This window comes from Cannabis sativa, chromosome 6 (genome assembly GCF_029168945.1).
Source record: "Cannabis sativa cultivar Pink pepper isolate KNU-18-1 chromosome 6, ASM2916894v1, whole genome shotgun sequence".
Classification (NCBI taxonomy): Eukaryota; Viridiplantae; Streptophyta; class Magnoliopsida; order Rosales; family Cannabaceae; genus Cannabis; species Cannabis sativa.
In genome coordinates this window covers 8,770,532-8,793,440 of record NC_083606.1, presented here as the reverse complement: position 1 = coordinate 8,793,440, position 22,909 = coordinate 8,770,532, and the positions used below count along the sequence as shown (strand labels likewise).

Below are 22,909 nucleotides of genomic sequence, written 5' to 3'. Positions count from 1 at the left end.
GTGATGCATTAATTCTTCTTTATATATTAAGTAATGTTCTTAGTCCCTTTCAAAAAAAAAAAAAATAAATAAAGTAATGTTCTTAGTACAATCTTTTCGTTTTCCCAAGCTTTCATCATCTTCTACCGTCCAGATTTTTTTTTTTTTTTTTTTTGAGAATCTAGAAGCTTTGAAATTGTTAGAGATAATAATGATTTTAAAAACTAAAAATGTTATGATGCCGACCATTTATTTGTTACTCTTACTTTTAGATATTTGTTATTTGTTGGGAATACATAATTGATTTTTGATAATTAGCAATGTGATACTATAGATTAGGAGTAGGCTTCTTAAAAAAAGTCAAAGTATTCTTGTAGATGCTTCATGCATTGCCAATGGCAATGACATTTGCCATCAATTGTTAAGGGAAATTTGAGTTTGTATGTATAAACACTTTATATTTAGAAAGACTCATATTTTGTTGTTATCTTACAAAATATGCTAATCTTTCCATCTTTTTCAAAATTATTTCATTCACAACTCAATTTCACTCTTTTTTTTTCTTTTTTTTTTATCTCACTCTTTCATCCACTTTCCACCACAAAATTTATGAAAAGATCTACCATCACTACTCGCCATTCTTATTAGAGATATTAGCGGCAAAACCATCCAAACTTTATATTTTTTAACGCTTAACCACAAAAATCAATTTTTTAGGAGCAAAACTATCTAAACTCCCATTCCATTTTGCTCTGTACCCTTTGTCCAAAAATCACAGTTAAGTGCCACAGTAGCTGTCCGCATGTACACACTTGTACACGTGACAAATTTTTAGTAGCACACATAATATTAATTATTAAAATATTATAAAAAAATAATTTAAAAATTATAAAAATAAAAAATTATTTTCTTTTCTTTTTTCTTTTCTTTTTTTTTTCCTTTTTCTTTTTCTTATCTTCATCTTCTTCTTAACTGAAAAAATCCTAGCACCCAGCCACCTACCTCATAACCCAACCTTCTCCGACCCCCTCTCACACACTCTTTCACGGTGCACAACGCCACCCTTGTCCGACCACCCCATGCCAGACAGGCCACAGAACTGAATGCCACGACCCAAAAAATCCTAACCTGATCTGCCTTCTTCTCTCTCTCCTTTGATCTTTCTCTCGCCCTTTTAAGTGTTTCTATTTTTTTTTTCGTTCAGTTCGAAAAAGAAGAATAAAGGAAAAGGAAAATGAAAGGGGAGAGCTAGAGACCCTAAGATCTCGATTCCCACTTTGAGAATGACTACTAGACTACCGGTGGTTCCCATAGTGGTACTCGCCGAACTCGCACTGTGAACAAAGAGAGAGCTACTGAGCTCGAGAGGAAAAGGAGGCGACTGGGTGCTAGGGTTTTTTTTAGTTAAAAGGGGGAGGCGGTTGGGGGTAGATGGACCACTAAAAATTTGTCACGTGTACAAGTGGATAGTCGACTGTGGCACTAAATTGTGATTTTAGAACGGAGGGGTACAAAATAGAATGGGAATTCAAGTAATTTTGCCACCAAAAAATCAATTTTTGTAGTTAAGTGTTGAAAAATATAAAGTTTGGGTGGTTTTGCCGCCAATATCACTCTTATTATTTTATGTGATTTTTCATATTTCTTTCTCTCCCTTCATTATTTTCATTTATATTTTCTTAGCATCTCCATAGATATTACACAAAAATGATCTTATAATTTTTTTAAGATTTTTAAAATTTGAAACACTTAACTTTGAAAAAATTCGATAGAACTTAATGGAAACTCGATACCCAATAAAAAAATTTAGTAATTAAAAAAATTTTGCTCGATATAACTCGATGACTGCTCGATGTCAGTCTTAAAAAATACTTACTTTTTATCTGAATCTTTGTTTGAAATGATTTTTTTTTTCCCTAAAATTTACACGTTCTTAATGTGTATATACACATTTGAGAAGGGTAAAGCTTAAAACCACTCCAAAAAGTGAGTAGTGTATAGCCGCAAAATTCAATAATGATACTAATTCGTAAAATCTAAAATAATTAGTTACGTGTCAATTTTACAATTTAACCATTTCAAAAAAAAAAAAAAATCACAATTTGACAACAATAATAATAGTTTTTAAGGAAAAAATAATTGGAGGCAAAATTTTTAACTACTCAAAATTTATATATGTAAAATGATGTAATTTGAGTGGATTTTGTTTGTTGGTAAAAAATGATTGGTGATTATTAAAAGGGAATGGAAGTAGTGGCTAGTGGGTATAGTTGGGGTTTAAGATTAAAGCTGGACAATGACATATTTGACAAGTGACAATATTTGAGGGAAGAAGAGACTTAACGAGCGAGCGGTAGAATAGAAGTGACTTATCGAAATTCATTCACACACATTATATTTATGGTCTCGTCGTAGCCTTGTTTTGTATGCAAAAACAACAACAACAACCCACTTTCTCTATTCTATTCCCATTATTGTTTCAGCCCAGGAAGGAAAGCTTATCTTCTAACCAACACCAAGTTGTTGTTTTCTGTTTTTGGGGTCCCTTTTGAACTGGGATTCCTCTGCAATTCTCCTTATTAACAATGGCTTGTAGACTTGCAGATTCTATGTTCCTATTCACCGTCAGTTTTTCCACATTCCCATTATTACCAACAACTTTTCAATGTCTTTCTTTGGTTTTTGTTTAAAGGTCTAAGGTTTTATTTGTTTATTCTGGTTTTGATTTCAGGGACCCCATCAGAAGCAAATTCGAATTCGAAGAATGGCTGCTCATTATTCACCAAGTGGGTCTTTTACTGTTTGTTTTTCTCTTGCCTATTTTGCTTGTTGATGTGTATATACAATTGGGTTCGTTAACTCGTTGCCTATTTTCGTTTTTTGGTTTGAGTTATGAATTATGGAGGGTTTGTATCCAAATGAGGACTTGGGTTTTCAGTAATTCACTTATTCTGTTATTTCTTTTAGTTGTTGTTGTTGTTGTTCTCTCTGGTTTCTGAGTTTTATTGGCCAATTTGGTGGTTGGTTTGAGTTCTAATGATAAAGTAGGTCTATAGCCAAATGGGATTTGGCATTGACTTATTCTGCTTAGAGTGAAACTGAGTAGCTTAAAAGTGCCACTCACTTTTCTTCATTCCAGGTTTAAAGGAGGAATCAAATTTAGTGATGATAAAGATGGAAATTTATTTTTCATACAAAGCACCCGGCTTTTCATTTGAATGGATTTCTTTCTATATGGAGTTTGACACATTCTGGGTTTAAAAGTGCACTTTGGTATTATTGATTTTAAGCTGTGATTTATTCAAATGAAGCACCAAACTTCTTATTTAAGTGGGTTTTCTTATGTATGTTGATTCACAAATTCCTGAGGTTGGAACTTTGTTTTGAGTTTGTGTGATTATTCTATAGAGCTCTTGAATAGCAGTTATGTTTTTTATAAATCTTTTAAATTGTTAGACTTGTATGCTGTCTCTAATAGCCTCGTAGACAAATCGTTTTCCTCATTGTTAGCGCCACCCTGTGACAATTTCTTTGTGATGATGGGCAGGCACCTCTCTTTTGAAATGGGATGGTCTTCTCCAGAAGGGAATCAAACGACAACAACTTTCATATTCCAAGAGAAAAACTAACTTTGTACAAGCTGTGGCTATCCCAGCTACTCCATCTCCATTAGACATTGCTGAGAACAGAGAAAAATTAGCAGAAAGTTATGGTTTCAGACAGATTGGAGAACCACTTCCTAACAATGTTACTTTAAAGGATGTCATCGATACTCTTCCAAAAGAGGTACTTCTTCTTCCTGCAATGAATTTAACTTATATCAGCTATGGAATTTACAGGATACATCTTAAGTGAGCAGGCAAAGTAAAGTAATGTAATGATATGATATGATATCAGTTTTAAAATATTAAATATCTGTTTAATGTTTGTGTTTTATCTTTTTCATTTTTTTTTATCTGTAAGGTGTTTGAGATTAATGATGCAAAATCCTGGAAGACAGTGTTAATATCTGTCACTTCTTATGCTTTGGGGCTCGTAATGATTGCGAAATCCCCATGGTATCTACTTCCTCTGGCTTGGGCATGGACAGGGACAGCAGTAACTGGGGTTTGTTCTTAACATTTCTCTCTTTATTTTATAGATTTCTGAAAAGGCTTACTTCTTTCTTTCTTTGATTCATTCAATTTGTTTAAAACTAATCTAATCCTTGTACTTTTTCTCCCCCAACTATTAGTTCTTTGTTATAGGTCATGATTGCGCGCACAAGTCATTTTCAAGAAACAAACTAGTGGAAGACATTGTTGGAACACTAGCATTTTTGCCGCTGATATACCCATATGAACCATGGCGCTTTAAGCATGAACGGCATCATGCAAAAACAAACATGTGTGTTGAACTTTTTCTAATGTTTTCTTTGTTATCGAAATATTTATAAATTATTTTTGTTCATTCTCATTTGTGTCTGTTTTAGCATCTTCACTAGTTATATGATGGCAAGATTTTCTCTTCATAAGCATGTTTCCTGACTTATTAACATTGAATACTAGAATTTAGTAATTTCCACTGCATGGTCTTGAAAGCATATTAAGCTATTGGAATCTAAACAATATGTATGTTTTCATTACTCCCACTTTGTCTGGCTTAATTCTCTTGGTTGTTAACTTGTAGTTTATCTAAATCCCAGGCTTTTTGAGGATACTGCTTGGCAACCTGTTTGCAAAGACGAATTTGATTCATCGCCTGCTTTGCGCAAGGCAATTATTTATGGATATGGCCCATTTCGGCCATGGATGTCAATAGCTCATTGGTAATACATATTTCTAATGTTTTGTATCCTTCGATATGGAATTAAGTTTTAAACTTGGTTTCACCAGACATTATTCTTGTTACTGTTCTGGTTCCAATTAGGGTGATATGCCACTTCGATTTGAAGAAGTTCAGATCAAATGAAGTTAAAAGGGTGAAGATAAGTTTGGCTTGTGTATTTGCTTTTATGTTCGTCGGATGGCCATTGATTATATGGAAGACGGGGATCATAGGATGGGTCAAATACTGGTTGATGCCGTGGCTGGGCTATCACTTTTGGGTATTACTACTTATTTTGTGTCTTCCTATTAATATCTTGAAAAGTTAAATGATGCTAGTTTCCCTTTTGTAATTAAAAACACCATATAATCACCAACATTTGTTATAGCTAACCAATTTTTCTAGTTCCTAAACAAAAGTGGGCATGCATTTTAGATTTTTATCTGCATTTCTGTTAACAAGTTACCCTGTTTTTGAATGATTATTAGTACTTCCATACGCCCAAATTAGTTGAACATTGAGATTCACTTAACAGGAAGAATATTTGTTTCAATCTATGCATGATGTGTTGTGTACCACAAATTCATCTCGCAGTGTTGCAATTATTTCAGAAATTTAATTTGAAAATGTTACTGCTGTAAGCATATCCCACTTGAATGTTGGTTACTAGATTTGCCTGACTAATACACTTAATGTTCTGTTAAGTTTCTTGTAGACCAGATGATCCTTCCTTACTCAAGTGAATATATTTCAATATTCATGTCTAACATTTCTTACTCTTTCTCAACCTGTAGATGAGTACTTTCACAATGGTACATCATACAGCTCCTCATATACCATTTAAATCTCCAGATGAGTGGAATGCAGCTCAAGCTCAACTAAACGGAACAGTTCATTGCGATTACCCTCGTTGGTACTCTTTCTGCATCCCTTATTTCTCATTGTTTGAGTTGATATCTTCTCCACAATGGGATTGTTAGCTGACCCTTTTCCTTTTGGGCAGGATTGAGATCCTTTGCCATGATATAAATGTCCACATCCCTCACCATATATCTTCAAGGATTCCGAGTTATAACTTGCGGGCAGCTCACAAGTCCATCCAAGATAATTGGGGAAAGGTAATTATGGATTTCTCACTCCATTGTGAAAACATAAACTAGTATCGAAAATCTAACATTTCAAGATGATTTGATGTCATTTGTTTGAATCGTGCAGTATTTGAACGAGGCTACATGGAGCTGGCGTTTAATGAAGACGATAATGACATTGTGTCATGTATATGATAAGGAGAGAAATTATGTTCCCTTTGATGAACTTGCACCTGAAGACTCTCAACCTATTGGATTTCTCAAAAAGGTGATGCCTGATTATGCTTGAGTCTCTTGTGTTACCTAGTGGGGTCACATACTTTTCGGCTTAATTCTTATCTCTTATCCTAATCTTTCCTAGTCAAGATAGAGCAAGCATGCTTTGAATCACCATTTTTTGTTTCCTTCATGATTTCTACCATTACATTTCAGTGTACTTTCAAAAAGGGTTATTGATTAAGTAGATGAAATGTTACATTGAAGGAACCTTCCTGGAAGTTAAGGAATAGTTTGGTTGAATGTTATTTTTTTTGGTTTTATATAGGAATAACCTTCTTGTTAAAAAAAAGTTCAAAGATGCCTTATCTATTAATACAAAAAGTACTGGGTGATTCTTTTTTTGAGTGATGAGAACCTCCTCATTTTCACTATATATTATTTATATATATTTAAATAGTGTTTTTAGTTTATAAAGGAAGAAGAACACTCTTGTTTAAAGGATGCTTCTTTATTAAATAAAAGTATCCTAGACTAGAAGGATCCTCATTGGGTGTTCAGACCCTCCTCATTTTCAGCATATTTTAATTCACAACACTCTGGAATTAACTGATCTTTTAAGTTAAACTACAACCATTATCATAGTAAGCAATGTTGGATTTTTAAACTCATTATTGCGAACAGCACAGCATCTTCTGACTTTAGTTACTTTTTAATATAAAGATTGTAGCTTTTGTTACCCAATGGCTCTTAATAATATTTTCCGTACAAACACAAAACAGAGAACAGAGAACTTATTGATATTAAATTCCCTTATGCTGCAGTGCAGGTGGTCTTTGTTTAAATTGGTTTTCTTCACTTATCTCCATTTGTTACATTAATACATTGAATAAACATAATTATAATAGTGTACTTGAAGAGTTTTGTGGCTTTTTTGTACTATTATTTATGATTATGAGATGAGATCATAATAAGGAGAGCTCATCTGAAACTAAAGGCTGCAAAGTACCAACAACTAATAACTTTATGCAAACTCATCTTCAATTCATACCATATAATATCTGTCAAAGCAGTTGCAACTGCTCACATGCTCTCTCTCTCTCTCTCTCTCTCTCTCTCTCTCTCTCTCTCTCTCTCTCTCTCTCTCTCTCTCTCTCTCTCTCTCTCTCTCTCTCTTGTCAACAACAGGAGAGAGAGAGAGAGATTAACTTTGGTAAAGCCGAGGTCAAAAGAAGGAAAGTGAACTAGGTTCTCTGTTCTCTGAGTTTCAGTCCAAAAGTGAAAAGTTAAAAGAGCTCTTTCTTATCTCTTATTAGCAAAACCAATGAAAAGCAATTGTTCAAAGATGCCAATAAGAGGATAACAGAATTTGAAACAATTTTTTTTCTTCTTCTTCAAGTTTGAGTAATAAATTTTGTAACTTTTTCTTTTCATGAATGACAAATCTCATAATACAGTCTTTTGACAGTGTAGAGAATAATAGAAGTCTGATTAAGTTACATTACAGTTAAGCCATCACTTTCACTCTCTCTGTTTCCTATACATATCTTCAAGTATTTCTAAACCTACAATATGGTTTGTATTACTCTAACTCACAATATGGCACAACTATGTATGTCAAAGATAAACAAAGGGAAAAACAAAAACACTCAAAAAGAATATAAAAAATTAAACCAGAAGAAAAGAAAAAAACCAAAGTCATATGACTGGTGGAGGTGGAGTTTCCCATATATCAAACACATTTTCTTCACTGTGGAGAGCAAAGAGACGATCCCCACCAATGGAAAAATCACAAATTGAACCACCGTAGCTATTTCTAAGCCTAGAAGTTAAAACCCAATCAGGACCACAAAATACTGAGATACAATCATCCATGGAAGAGAAGAGTTGACCTTCATGTAAAGCAAGTTTTGGATAACAAGGCTCATCAGGCATTTTCCCCTTCATTAGCCTACTTCTTGAGCTCCACCTAATACCGCCACCCGAAATTCGAAGATCAATGAAACCCAATTCTTCATACTCATTCACAACACAAACTGAGTTACTCTCCTCCATAGCAATGGCATCTCTAACTCGCCTTTCGTCTATAGTTAAAGGCGCGCCGATATCAGACCAATTCCAAACCATTCTCTTCTTTTCTCTGAAATCAAGCAAGCTAATGTAACAGTTATCTTTTCTAGGGAACAAAGTTGCTACAAGCAAACAATTAGTACCATTTAACCATTGGAGTTTGTCAGCCTCACCAAGTGACCAACCAGGTGGTTCATAGTAAAAATCAACTTGTTTTCCACTCACTTGATCCCAAACACCAATTCCATACTCATTGCTTCTACCTTTACAGCTTGAGTAAATCTTGTAATCAGAGCTAAAACTCAATGGCCCAGCTGTGAAACTCTTGGTCTGTTCCTCATGTCTGACCTGAAATTTGTACCTAAGCTCACCACTAGAAGAGCTAAACAAGCCCATTCCGCCATCGCCTCGGCTCGGCCTCTCGCACACACTCACAACCACATTCTCTGAATCGACCCAACCGACGTCGTTTACTCTCTGGTAATCTAGATTGATTGGAGGGTGTTCTTCCATCATCCAATCATAGACGTGAACCATACTACCGTGAGCAACGCAGCAGCCGCCATCTGGGCCTGCCCGAATGGCGGTTCCATCGCCGGGAGCTTGGCCCTTTACTGAACGGGAAAGGCCTAATCTGTTGCCGTCGAATTGACCCCATTTCGCTAAACGAACATGGTCTAATAGACCGTAGTACAAGGCTTCTCTGTAGAGAAGCTTTTCTGGGATGTTTGAAGGGAGATAAAGCTCTTGTGTTCGGAGAAGATCGAGGAGTACGGAGAAGCAATCGGGGTTTCGATCAAGGAAGTACTCTCCGCCGCCGCCGGAGTTAATGGATTGTTGTTGAAGGTTCCAATTCTCGTCGAACATGGCTCCGAACATGGAATTACGACCCGCGTTGGCTAACGTTGTGGCTGTTGTTTCGAAGATTCTTCCTCCCACGTTGAATCTAACTCTGTCTCTTTGAATTCCCATGGTCGAAAATTTTCCCGGAAAATGAAACTATTTTCCCGGAAAAAAATAATTTAAACTCCAATATCGAGAAACCGGAATTGGGAATTGAGAAACTCGTTTATATACCAGAAACTGTAATGGAAAACGAAGATTTGTATATCAAGAAGTTACATGAATGAGCATTTTGAGGTTACCTTGTTAGTAAACAGAGGAAAAAGAAGAGGAAAAACAGAGGAGTTTTGATTGATCAATATGAAGAATTTGATCGAGTTCTGAGAAAAATGAAGATCTGGGTATTGGAGAGGAGAGGCTAATGGAGATGGGTTTTTAAATTTGTGGGATTTGGTGAAGAAGAAATTGGAGCGGTTGGACTTCAAAAAATTAAAAATACAATCTTTTTTTCTTCTTCTTCTGCTGTTTCTCTCTCTTAACTCTCTCTCCTCTCTTTACTTTGCTCTCTTCTCCATGTTTTTCTCTCTCTTCATTTCTTTACCTTAGAGAAGGACATAGTTGGAAGTTTATTTTTCAATGGGATCCTCTGCGATGTGGGTCTACGTTAAGAGTTGTGGTCCTCCTTAGATCTCCACCCTTGGATTCTTCTGAAAATGATCATCCAACGGTCAGGAGATTGTGATGTAGGTAATAGTGCCTTATTAAATTCCTTTTGCTGTTAAGAAACGATTCCATGAAGTCAGCTCTCTTTGCCCTATAGAAAGCGTGTCTTGTGGGGTTGTTTTTAATGTTCTTTAATCTTAAAATGTTAAAAAGTAAATACAAAATTTGAATGAAGATATTGAGACTTTCTATTGTCAACAGATATAGGTTTTTATTTATTTAATTTGTTTTCCTTAAGTTATGTCACTAATTAAGGGTTCTTATTAATCTTATTCCTATCCTTACTTTGATTTGGTCACATCAAATTTATGACCTAACAAATTATATTAAGGTTGATTAGACAAGTTATATAATAATATTTTAGTGTTATCTTTCATTGGATAATAATGTCCAAATTTTTAATGGGAGAAAGAAAATGTCCACAAAAGTAACAACCTTTGGCTTTGAGTAAACTTCCTTAGACTTCAAAAAATTCGGCTAGGCTTTTAAATTTTAATCTTATATTGTGGTAAAGTTAAGTAATACTTGAACAAGCAAAAATAATTTGGTTTTATTCAATTCTTTTTTATTTTTTGTTTCATCAGAATTTGGTTTCAATACTTAAAAGCTTGAATTGGCTCTTCTTGTACAAACTACTAGATTGTGACTTGTGAGTGGAATAATGCAACAGCTCCACCATGTAAACAAAAATGTACTTCTCTTTATCTAATTTTCCACCTAACAACTTATTTTCATGCCTTAAAATAGTATTGGAGAAGTTCATAAGTAAATTATTATTATTATTATTATTATTATTATTTTAATTATAAAAATATAACTTCCTATGTTTTTTTTTTCTTTTTGTATGTTATGGATCATTATTATAACTTACTAGTATATTGTTACGTGCGATGCACGTATGCTATGTTTTATATTAAGTATTATATTATGAGTTCGAAAAGAAATAAGTGAATCAAAAATAAATAATATTTAATTTAGAGAGATTTGAATAATAAATTTAAATTAAACTTTTATGTCCAGTAAAAACATATTGGAAACAATAATAATAAGGTTATAATATATGTTGCATTTGTTCCAGTTCTTAAAATAATAGAATAGATTGTTTAGTAGTGTAAAAAAATTTCAAAAATTGTAGTTTGTTAGAGAGATATGTAAGTTAATCGTAAATATTATTTAATTTTTTAAGTTTAATTATTGGGTTTATTTTTTGAAATTTGAATTTAGCCGTGTAAAAAAATTTCAAAAATGGTTGTTAGAGAGATATGTGGGTAAGATATTTTTTTAATTTAAAAAAAGATTGTTTAATTTTTTGGGTTTAATTATTGGGTTTATTTATTTGTTAACGTTTAACGTTAACAGTCTGTTAAGTTAATTATTGGGTTTATTTGTCAAGAATTGCTTGGGTTTATTTGTCAAGAATTGCCGTTAGATAGACACTTTTAATATATAAAGATATATACAATATTACTATTAATATACATATGAGACACGTATTATTATTAGGGAAATTTACGGCAAAAGTCCCCAAAAAGGTCACTTTGATGCAGATTAGTCCCCAACCTCCAAAAATAACGGCAATAGTCCTCAAGGTCACACTTTTTATTTGTCCGTTAGTCCTAATTTTAACTGAGCCGTTTTCTTTTTTTAAATTGCCACATGTCAAAATATTATTGGTCCAAATTATTATTTTAATTTTAAAAAATAAAAATAAATAAATAATTTAAAAATAATTTCTTTTTTTTTTCTTTCTTTCTCTTTTTCTTTCTTTTCTTCTTCATCTTCTTCGTCTTTTCTCACTGCCAGAAGCCCTTCCATTAACCAATCCTCAACAACCTCTACAACAGAGAAGCCCTTCCTTCCAACCTTATCCTTATTCTTCCCTCCACCACCACGCGTGAAACCCTAAACTTATTCTAATCTATTCCTTCTCAGCCGCAGTACGAGACCTCACTCTCCCTCTCTATTTTTGCAGACCGAAGCCACCATCTCTGGCGACAGTCACCTTAAACGAATTACGAATTTGTTTCCTTCTTGTCTGAGAACCCAAACCCTCAACACTCTGATCTCTTTCTCACTCGTCTCTCTCTCATTTTTGCTAGGTTCGAAGGGCTCTACTTCTGCAGTCGTGAACCTAGACGGAGACAACATCGATGGTCCTCTCTCTCGCCTTTCCATTTCTTTCTCTCGTCAGAGCCCAGATCTCCCCCGACGATTGGTGGTGGCGGTAAAAACGCCCATTAAATTTGAGTTCTCCAAGCTCAAATTTGTTCTCTGTTCATTGTGTGTGTGTGCAGGTGGACGGGAAAAGCTTGTGATTGTTCTAGATCTTTGACCGTTCTGGGTTTTTCTTTGAGGGTATTTGGGTTGTGATTCCAACCCAAGTTTGGGTCGTGGCTATTCAGGCGTGGTGGTGGTGCTGGTTTGGTTGGGGGTTGGTGGGTTTCTGGTAGTGAGACGAAGAAGAAGAAGAAGAAAAGAAAGAAAAAGAAAAAGAAAAAGAAAAAGAAGAAAAGAAGAAAAAGAAAAAGAAATTATTTATTTTTATTTTTATTTTTTAAAATTAAAATAATAATTTTGACCAATAATATTTTGACACGTGGCAATTTAAAAAAAGAAAACGGCTCAGTTAAAATTAGGACTAACGGACAAATAAAAAGTGTGACATTGAGAACTATTGCTGCTATTTTTAGAGGTTGGGGACTAATCTGCATCAAAGTGACCTTTTTGGGGACTTTTGCCGCAAATTTCCCTTATTATTATTATTATTATCATTATTATTATTATTATTATTTTGTATTGGTATAATTTCATAACAAAATACATATTTATACTGTTTTTAACCAAAAAAAAATATAACTCAAATTTTTTATATAAAAGTTATGGTAAGATGTATCATGCATCTTATTTATATATGTATATTATTATCTTTTTCACATATTAGATATAAGGTTCTCTAACACTAACTCAAATCTAAAATTTAAATGTAGCCTCACAATCATTATAGCTAATACACTTTTCCCTTATGTATTTTTTTTTTCTCATAATAGTGGAGTTGAAGCGAACCCTAAGATCTCAAATTCGACCTTCGAGACAACTAACTTTGCTCATTGAAGTTTGCCAAGTTTGACCAAAAAATGAAATTATAGTAATAAATCATAATATAATATGTATTAGTATACTAATTATGCATAGTTACATCTAGTTTAGTTACACGTGTGAGCAATGGGGTCGAGAGGATAGGAGAGGACCACATATTTTGTAAAAGTAAATGCAGAAAAGAGTGAGTGTTTGGCTTTAATTATTATTGTTTATAATGTGGAAATCATCAATTCAACTATTTGTGTTATTTTAATTTTACTATTTACCATCACCTATGTTTATGATTGCGGGTTAGTTACGGCACATTATTATCACTACTTAATCATCACACACTTAATTTTTAAAACCTTTCTTTACCAACTTCTAAATGTGTGTTGTCATGTTGTGTATCATAATAATACATTTTTTTTTGGTAATTAAGCAACTTTTATTGAAAACAAACAAACCAACTACATCAAAGTAGTAGTCACAAAGAGGGCCACATCCCTTAAACAACCCATTGATTGCACCTTTGCACATCTAGCCCAACCCGCTAAAGCATCCGCAACACGATTCAATGATCGAGGAATATGAGAAAAGGTAACAACATTAAACCACTTGCAAAGTTTAATACAGGAGTCAAAAATTGGGTAAGTTCCCCAAGCAAAAGGCAGAGAGCTGCTTCTAAGAGCAAACATTGCCATCTTCGAGTCAGACTGAATATGTAACTTTGAAATGTTTCCCACCTTCGAGTCATAATAATACATTCACAGAAAAGTTCTATATGGGTGAACGAATGCACTTATTTTATATTTTTAACATTTAGATAATTTTAATTTTAGTTTCTTATATGATAGTATATGAAGTAAGTTATTAAAGATATTATAAAAAAAAAAAATTGAAAAAAAATATTTTGGTGTTTATTTTAGGTATGGAAATTGAGTAAAAAAAAATTATAATAGAAAGTTTACGGTAGAATTCCTCAAAACTATTTGAATATCAGAAATACAAAAAAATGAGTATGCTCTACAAAAAAAGTACATTGTAAAATCAACCTCGTCGTTTATTTATATTTTTTACTTAAAAAAATTATTATTATTATCTTTTATTATTAATTATTAATTTTGCAAAATTCTCTACTGCTCTTCTTGAATATGGATTTCACTTCTCCAAATCAGATCTCTCATTGTTCATTAAAGCCAACTCTACCAACTGTATCTACGTGCTTGTATATGTTGATGACATCCTCATTATGAGAAGTGATGACTGTTTAGTTGATTATCTTGTCACTGACCTCCGCACCAAATTTGCTCTTAAAGATCTTGGATTGGTTGACTACTTTCTAGGAATCCAAGTTACTAGAACTGGAGCAAGAATCCATCTCTCACAAACAAAATATCTCCAAGATCTCTTAACCAAAGCTGGTATGCAAAATGTCAACACTCAATCCACACCAATGAACGGTGACTTAAAGTTGTCTAGTTATGGTAGTGAACCTGCTCTAGATACAACCCTTTACAGGTCCATTGTAGGAGCTCTCCAATATGCCACCATCACCAGACCTGAACTTTCCTATTGTGTCAATGTTGTCCTCAAAAGTGAGTGTTTTTAATATTTATACTCGCAAGTGCACGAATCGTTTCGGAATATAGTGTTCATGTAAGTGCAAGGTCGAACCCATGGGAGTTGACTAACATCAAAAGAAACTTTTCTAAACAAAGCAAGGATATTCTAACCTAGTTCCAAATATTTGATGAGATTTTGGTTTTGAAAATAAAATGAAAGCAAGTAACTAAAATACTTAAAATTAAGGATGAGTGAGTGTGAAAATGATTTTCAAATAAGATGTGTAAAATAAGATTATTAAGATATTAGAATCCACAAAATGCAAGTTCAATAATATTTATAAGTATATTGATTCCCAAGTTTTAGATATAGTTGAAATAAATCACACTATATTTTCAAAAATATATTTTCCATTTAAGTACAAGTTATTTTCAAAAAGGTAGGATTTTTCTTCACTTATAAAATGTATAATTTCTAAGCATCAAATGTGTTACAATTTAATGGAACTACACAAAATCAAAGAAACTATGTTTAGGCAAAATATGATACTTATGTTCTAAGAATTAGATGTAAACAATTTAATGGAAGACATTTAATCAAAGAATATCATATTTTTGCACAATGAAGAACCAAGTGTAACATGCTCTAACAATCAAAAATACATGATATTGAAGATGAAAAAGACATATTTTTGATAGAAAAATCCATGAACTTTATAGCACAAATGGGAAATCAACATACAAACATAAACACTATCTAGTTATATTTTGCTTCATCATCATCTTAATAATCTTGAAAAAAGATTAGAAGCTCATAACTAGATAAAAATTACAAAAGATAAACATACTTGACATGCTCTTCAAAATGTAAAAATGGTAGAAAAAAAATGGTAAGAAGGAAATGGTAGAAGTATGAAATGTGTGGAGTGAAATGGAGAAGTGTTTAGGGTTGAAGAGGTGTTTAGGGAGGGTGAAGAGATGTGTTTTGAAATGGTCTTCCAACACCATATTTATAGGCAAAATTAGAGAATTAAATTAATCAAAATAAAATAAATAAAATGATTAATTTAATTAGTGTTGGGAAGAGAATAGATAAATAGAGTATGTGTAAGAGTATTGGAAAAAATAAATGTTTGTTTGGATGGAAAAATAGTGAAAAGATAGGGTAAAAATAAATTAGGAATGTTTATTTAGGTGAAAATAATTGGGAGAATAAAGTTGATATTTAGGTGTAAGTTGTGGGAGAAAATGAGAATTTTGGCTTTTTGTATGGTAATTTATTTGGCTGAGATGTATCAAATTTAAGTAGCCATTTTTTCCTTTTTGTTTTTCTTCTGCAGGACGCTTGGCAGGTTGCGGTTGGTGGGCTGGAGCTGACGTGCATGAGGTGGCGTGCGCTGGTTGGGTGTACGCTGACGAGGTGGGGACCACGCGGCTGGGAGTGAAAGGAGCTTCTGCTGCGCCCACTTGCTGCTGTCTGGGGTGAGGAGCACGCGTGGATGGGAGCCGTTTGATCAGTCAACCAACGGTCTAGATGGGGTCAAAGAGCTGACCGAGAGTGAGCTTCTTTTTGGGCTGATGTGATTTTCTTTCTAAAAATTGCATTTTTGGCCCATTTTCTTAAGTTTTTCTTCATTTTAATCCCACATTTCATTCCACAAACACACCTAAAAATACATAAAATTAATTAGAAAACTAAAATAAAATTAAAAATAAATAGCACATAACTGTTGGGTTTTATGCCCTAAATAAAACTCATTTCAATATAATCAGATTTACTTATTAATATAGATCAGAAATAACATTTAATGTTGCATGGTTTACATGATTTATTTCATGATTATATGTACATAATGTATAAATTCATCTGAAACCCTTTTCACATACTTGATCCTGTTTATTGTGCCGTCAACACATTGGAAAGTAAACATGACTATGTGAATAAAGTTTCCTAGATTTATCAGACATAGGGTTTTACTGATATGATAATCTACAACAGAGTTTACTTGCATTTGGAGAAATGCTATGTTCTTTCCAGAGCATTGGTTAAAGTAAAGCTCAGGTTGGATGCATGGAGTATGCATCGGAAGGGACCGATATTGAACTTTGACTTAGATTTATTAAACTTACCGTAATATCTATTCAAGTCAATATCGCCTAGTTGATCCTAGATCAAATGATCTTAATCCTGATATGATTATGCTCAATCTTGAAAGGCTATTCGTGTTCTTTGATTTGTTAGTTAAGCCTACTTTTAGGTCAGGGTGATACGTACATTTTGGGAACACGGTAGTGCAATTGAGTGGGAGCGCTATCATAAACATGGAATCTGTAGCTTCTATCTGGCGAATAGTAAGCAAAGGATAATCTCCTTCGAGCTTGACCAAACGAACATAAATGGTGGAGTACTCATTTCACATAAGCGGAAATATCATTTATACGTGGTCAAGTGTTTTAAGGAATAAATACATTGTAGGGTGTAACGGTAATTTAATCCCTTTACAGTGTAGATCATTCATATAGAGGATCATTGATCACATTAGGATTATAACAATGGATAACTAATGATGTGTCTATATGGTGGAACATATAGAGCATTCTATATACTGAGAGTGCAATTCTAAGTTCTATGCGTGGATTCAACGAAGAATTAATAAGTTAGTGAATTTTAGTGCTAAATTCTTGATCTACTTATTGGAAGCTCGGTTATATAGACCCATGGTCCCCCCACTAGTTGAGATAATATTGCTTGTAAGACTCATATAATTGGTTTTGATTAATCAATTATAATTCTCAAATTAGACTATGTCTATTTGTGAAATTTTCACTAAGTAAGGGCGAAATTGTAAGGAAAGAGTTTATAGGGGCATATTTGTTAATTATGATACTTTGTATGGTTCAATTAATAAATATGATAAATGACAATATTATTTATAGTTATTAAATAGTTGGGAATTGGCATTTAAATGGTTGAATTAGAAAATTGGCATTTTTGAGAAAATCAGATGCAGAAAAGATAAAACTGCAAAATTACAAAAAGTGAGGCCCAAATCCACCTTGCATGGCCGGCCACTTTTGTAGGGTTTTTCCCTCTGATATTTTCATTATTTTAATGCCAAATAATTCAAACCTAACCCTAGTAGAATGCTATAAATAGATAGTGAAGGCTTCAGGAAATTTACACTAAATTTTCCACACTTCTGATTCAGAAAAAACTGAGCCTTCTCTCTCCCTATCTTTAGCTGCCACTTCTTCTTTCTCTTCCCTCTTGAATTTCGAAATTCTTAGTGTATGAGTAGTGCCCACACACAGCAAGTGATACCTCAATCATAGTGAGGAAGATCGTGAAGAAAGACATTCAGCAAAAGGAGTTTCAGCATCAAAGATTCAGAGAAAGAGATCCAGGTTCAGATATTGATAATGCTCTGCTACAGAAAGGAATCAAGGGCTAGATATCTGAACGGAATGAGTTATTATATTCCGCTGCACCCAATGTAAGGTTTCCTAAACTTTATATGTGTTTATTTCATCGTTTTAGAAAGTTCATATTTAGGGTGTTAATAAACATACTTGTGAGTAGATCTAAGATCCTGGTAAAATAAATTCCAACAATAACATATTATAATAAAATAATTATAAAAACACACAAAAACATATAAAATTACAATTAAACTAATAAATTCAAAAAATAATTAAAAACTTACTAAAATAATTAAAAACTTAAAAACTAAGGCAATTTTAGTTAAAAAAAAATGTGAAAATAACTCTAATTTCTAGAGTTATCAGTCAACAAAGTATGCCAATACATGCAAACTCCTTTGCTTTCCTACAAGACTGCAGTTAAGAGAATATTAAGGTACATTGCTGGTACTCTTGAGTATGGCCTCCACATTAAACCTGCTCAAGACTTTGCCTTGGATGTGTTTTGTGATGCTGATTGGGCATCAGACTTGGATGATAGGAAATCAACTACAGGCTACTGTGTGTACTTTAGAGGTAATCTCATTGCCTGGAAATTCCAAAAACAGGTTACCATCTCTCGATCATCAACAGAGGATGAGTTTCGAAGCCTTTCCAGTGATGTTACTGAGGTTGTGTGGATTCAATCACTGTTGCAAGAACTTCAAATTCGAATCCCTGCCTCTCCATCTGTGTGGTGACACAACCAAAGCACATGTTTGCTGGCTGATAACCCTATTTTGCATGCTCGAACAAAGCATATTGAAATTGATCTATACTTTGTTCGTGACAAAGTTCTTCAATGGCAAATCCAGCTTAAACATGTCCCTACATCTGCTCAACTTGTTGATTATTTTTTCACCAAGCCTATCAGCAGCAGCAAGTTCAGTGATTTCATGTCCAAACTCAGTGTTATTTCTCTTGCCACACTGAGTTTGAAGGGGCTGTCAAGGGAGCTTAGTTAGTTAATTCTGTTAATATTGTTGAGTTGTGTTTGTCTTGACAGTTAGGTTGTTAGTTAGGAGTTAGTTGTTGGTTAGTTGTTATTCATTGTATATATATAACCTCTTGTAATTCCTAACTAATTCAATCAATAACAAAATTACTCTTTCTCTCTTCAAAGCTTTCTTCTCTTTCTCTCTCGTTTGAATCTCACACTAAAGATCAGATCAAAGAAGGAAAAGAAAAATTTTGTATAGGAGACGTATTTTTGATGTAAAAGTTTTAGTATATATATTTTTGAATTAAAAGATATATTACGGTAAAACTGATTGTAATTTTTTTAATTAACGTACTTTTGAAAAAATTCCTAAAATAAATATTTTATTTTTATATTATATAGGTTGGGATTGTTCTATCGTTTGAGAGAAAATGATAAAAAAAAAAAAATTGAGTTTGACTTAGATATTTTTTACCTAAATATATTTTTGATATGGTGTAAAAAGAGATATTTTTTTATAATTTTTTTTAATTAAGTAGCTAAATTAAGTATAAAAACTCAAATTTATTTTTTTATTATCCATTGAATGAGAATTTAATAATTTAATATTTTTTAAATTATATTTATAGTTAAATATTTTAATAACCATCAAGAGCTTTTATTTTTTTTTTATATATATAGGAACGAAATGAGTAATGGTAAGAAATTAAGACATAGTTTTGCGATAGAGAAATTCCAAGCAAGAAAACATGTATCATAACTATTTTGAGTTCATCAATTTAGTCTTTTGCTAGACTTAAACTCTTTAAACACATCAAAATTCAACCATAAATGTATTAATGACAAGCCTGCTAAAAAAATGTGAATAAAATATATTTTGTAATTTGACCCACATTTACTTAGAAATACAATTTTTCTATTCAAATGTTATATAAAATAGTTTTGAGTTATTTAGTCCCATATTGGTTGGAAGTAGAAATTTTTCAGTCCAAAGGCTATACAAATATAGCTCAATTATAGTGATAACTTGTGAGATCAAAGAAAATTATTCAACCATATAAGGCTAATCATTACTAAAGAGATCGAAATAATAAAAAATTGTGGCTATATATATTTACTCATCCTTTCAATTGATATTAATCTATGTTGACACTCTCTTCAATGTAAAGATAGGTTGAAGCAATGATACATTTTACTAATGTATAATTAGATCAAAAAAAGTGATAAATTTTGTTATGTAAGTACATTAATAAATTAATATTATATGACAAGGACATTCATAAACAAAAATATAATTCATTAAATCACTCATGAATTTACGACGCTCGAGTCCGCCACCGGCGCTGGAACCTCCTCGAACTAGGAGAGCTTATCGTCTAACCGCAGAGCATGCTTTGCCAATCATAGGCCGCTAAAATCTTAGAGCGAGCCCCATGGGACAAAATTGCCCCCGAAAATTTAAACAATAAAGCTATAACATCTTCCAACAACGCTCCCAACTCAATAAAATACTGAAGTTCCACCTGAAAAAATATCAAAAAACAGAATAAAACTTTAATTAGAAAACTATTCAAACTGAATAGAATCAACCAACTACCAAGACTAAGCAACTAGATCTCCCTATAAAATACTAGAGCTAGCCAAAGGGAGTACCATTTGGCTAGGAACAACTAAATTATAACATTCTACTTCATAACCTTCATAGGATCTCTATTCCTTACCTTTACCCTTTTAAAAACAAACATAAATAAAATTTTCCTTTTAATACCTGTTGACCGAGGTTTTCGGCAACTAATAAAATATGATTATACTATTGAGCTGTAAGAAAGTGAGAGAAGGATTTTTACGTGGTTGGGGCGTTAATGAGCCTTAGTCCACGAGTCTTTGTTATTTATGGATGTATTTAATACAGATTTTATACTTAGGAGAATGTCACCCTTATAAATACAGAGAATGTTCTTGGTGAGTATTTACTCTTCTTGCTCATATGCAGCCCAAGATTCTCGATCCCATTTAATGAGCTTTGAGGGGGTATTTATAGTGTTTTAGTGGGGTAATCCCTAGAATTGTTCTTACAAGTGTATCTGTAAGTATCCATAAAGTTGGGTATTCCCAATGAATATACCATGAGTAATGCATGGTCAAATCCCTAGGTGCTGTAGGGTTTTTATGAGGAATGTCCTTTTTGCCTTGCGATTGATGTGACTCTTCGCAGTGTAGCCGTCGCTAGACTTAAATGATCATTACTGTGGCGCTGCTGGTTGGAGGTCGTGCCGTCAGACTTTATTGCGTGTTGCAGTCCCAACACGCTTCCTCCCATACAGCATTTAATGCGACTTGATTGTTCAGGAGAAGCCTGACACCTCACGGAGAGGCTTTATGCTATGCGAGCTTCCGGGAGCACCTTGCACTCCGGGTGCCTCCTCCGGGACCTATGTCCAGGATGTTTCCTGGTGGCATACAAAGACTTAGCAAATATTTATAAATTATCTGATCCACGTGTCCCTGTCCGGTTGGTCCACGTATATTGGGCGAAATCAGGGGCAACATTTACCCCCAAGCCTTGTTTACTTGACAAATAAACCAAGGCTTGCTCAGGTGCCTCTGGTTGACTCCTCGGTTTCCTTGCTCACGCTTAGAGCGCGTGAGGGTGTATTTTAATGATGGCATTTAATGCAGCGATTCGTTTTTTGCAGAGGTCGATTCGTTTCATGCCCATTGATTGATGCGGCGCATTAATGGTGTCAGACGGATACTCAAACGTTTCCACCGCCTTTATTGCGAATCAATCTGGCCCGTTAATCTTTGGGTATTTGAATCGTGCGTTTCCCCCACCGTTCGATTGGTAGGTGGTGACGCCTGTTCCTCATGCACTTTTGCCTATAAAAGCCACCATCTTTCCTTCGTTTCGGTTACTTCCCATTTCTTGCCAACTTTGCTCGAATTTCCTAGAGAGAAAATTCTCAAACCCAGCACGAAACCTTTGAACACTTTGCAATTTTCCCAGTTCTTCCTTGCTTGCTGCTATCAGTCCTTCTCGTCTTTACTCGACTCACATCAGGACCCCCAGTTCAACACTTCATTGTAAGTTTCTTGCATCCTTTGGTAGTGACATGCTTTTACTCGTTCTGTTTGTTCTTTTTTTTTCACAGAATAGACAATGTCTGCCTCTGGTTCGAAGTCCTCAAAGAAAAGCGGGAAACGCATGGCTACTCTAGAGGAGGTCTCCTTGGGACCCGTTGCCCAGGAGGGGTATAAGTCCCGGGCGACCGGATGGGAAGCGGCCGAGCTTCATTCCACCTTAACCTGTCCCCATCAACTGGAGAATATTGTGGAAGTTGCTGGGATCAAGCCTTCCACATCAGGAATCTACCATCGGCCACCTCGCGACTCGGAGACGCCCAACCATAATTATGGCGGCTTTGGAGCCTGGAGCCAGACGCACCTGATGGCCGGTGCCATGCTCCCTCTTCAGGACTACTTTGTTAATTTTCTTGTTTTTGTCGGCCTTGCGCCATACCAACTCATTCCCCAAGCTTATCGCCTGCTCTCAGGCTTATTTATTTTTTATGCCGCCCGCGGATGGGGATCTCCCCGCCCGACGGAAATTTTGTATTTTTATGAACTTGTATCCGTCCCCAAGAAGGGGGACAAACTTAAGGACGGTTTTTATGGGTTCCGGATCCATCCTGCTAACGAAGGGATGGTTCCGTGTAATAGGCAGACTCACGTCAAGGAGTATCGCCATCATTTTTTCTTTCCCTCCGGGTTCAGGGCAATGGACCACCCGGAGCTCCTTACCGAGTGGGTGAGGATCCCTCCCTATCAGCGGACGACCCCTACACAGACCTTCCTCCGGAGGGCCCAGGCCTTTGCCTCCTATGACCGAGCCGATCTTGACGTCGGGGGTTTGGTCACTACAGAAAACTGCAGGAAGGCCAAACTTATCCTTCCGCATCAATCCGTGGAGGACTCTAACCTCTCCCGGGTCATCTGTCCCAATGTAAGGGCGCCGGTCGCGGAGAAGACCTTCCGGGAAGAGATTATCGCCACGGCAGAGAAGAAATACCAGGACTATCTCTACCGGAAGGCCCAGGAGAAGACATACTCTCAGGCCCAGGCGGCCTCTGGGAGGGGACTTC

At 34.5% G+C, this 22,909-nt stretch overlaps 2 protein-coding genes across 2 annotated transcripts; one reads left to right on the top strand and one right to left on the bottom strand.

Annotated features, from left to right (window-relative positions):
* Positions 1-2,205: 2,205 nt before the first annotated feature.
* On the top strand, positions 2,206-6,500 carry LOC115725117 (omega-6 fatty acid desaturase, chloroplastic). The gene is made up of 10 exons (XM_030654548.2): positions 2,206-2,603; positions 2,711-2,765; positions 3,527-3,765; positions 3,943-4,086; positions 4,214-4,365; positions 4,664-4,786; positions 4,888-5,065; positions 5,580-5,698; positions 5,789-5,903; positions 6,001-6,500. Exons 1-10 carry the CDS (start codon positions 2,565-2,567, stop codon positions 6,160-6,162), a joined length of 1,326 nt encoding a protein of 441 aa, XP_030510408.1. The 5' UTR covers positions 2,206-2,564; the 3' UTR covers positions 6,163-6,500.
* Positions 6,501-7,501: 1,001 nt separating this feature from the next.
* Positions 7,502-9,915, bottom strand: LOC115725116 (BTB/POZ domain-containing protein At2g24240). Its single transcript, XM_030654547.2, has one exon. The coding sequence runs from the start codon at positions 9,129-9,131 to the stop codon at positions 7,788-7,790; it is 1,344 nt and encodes a 447-aa protein (XP_030510407.1). The 5' UTR covers positions 9,132-9,915; the 3' UTR covers positions 7,502-7,787.
* Positions 9,916-22,909: the final 12,994 nt, after the last annotated feature.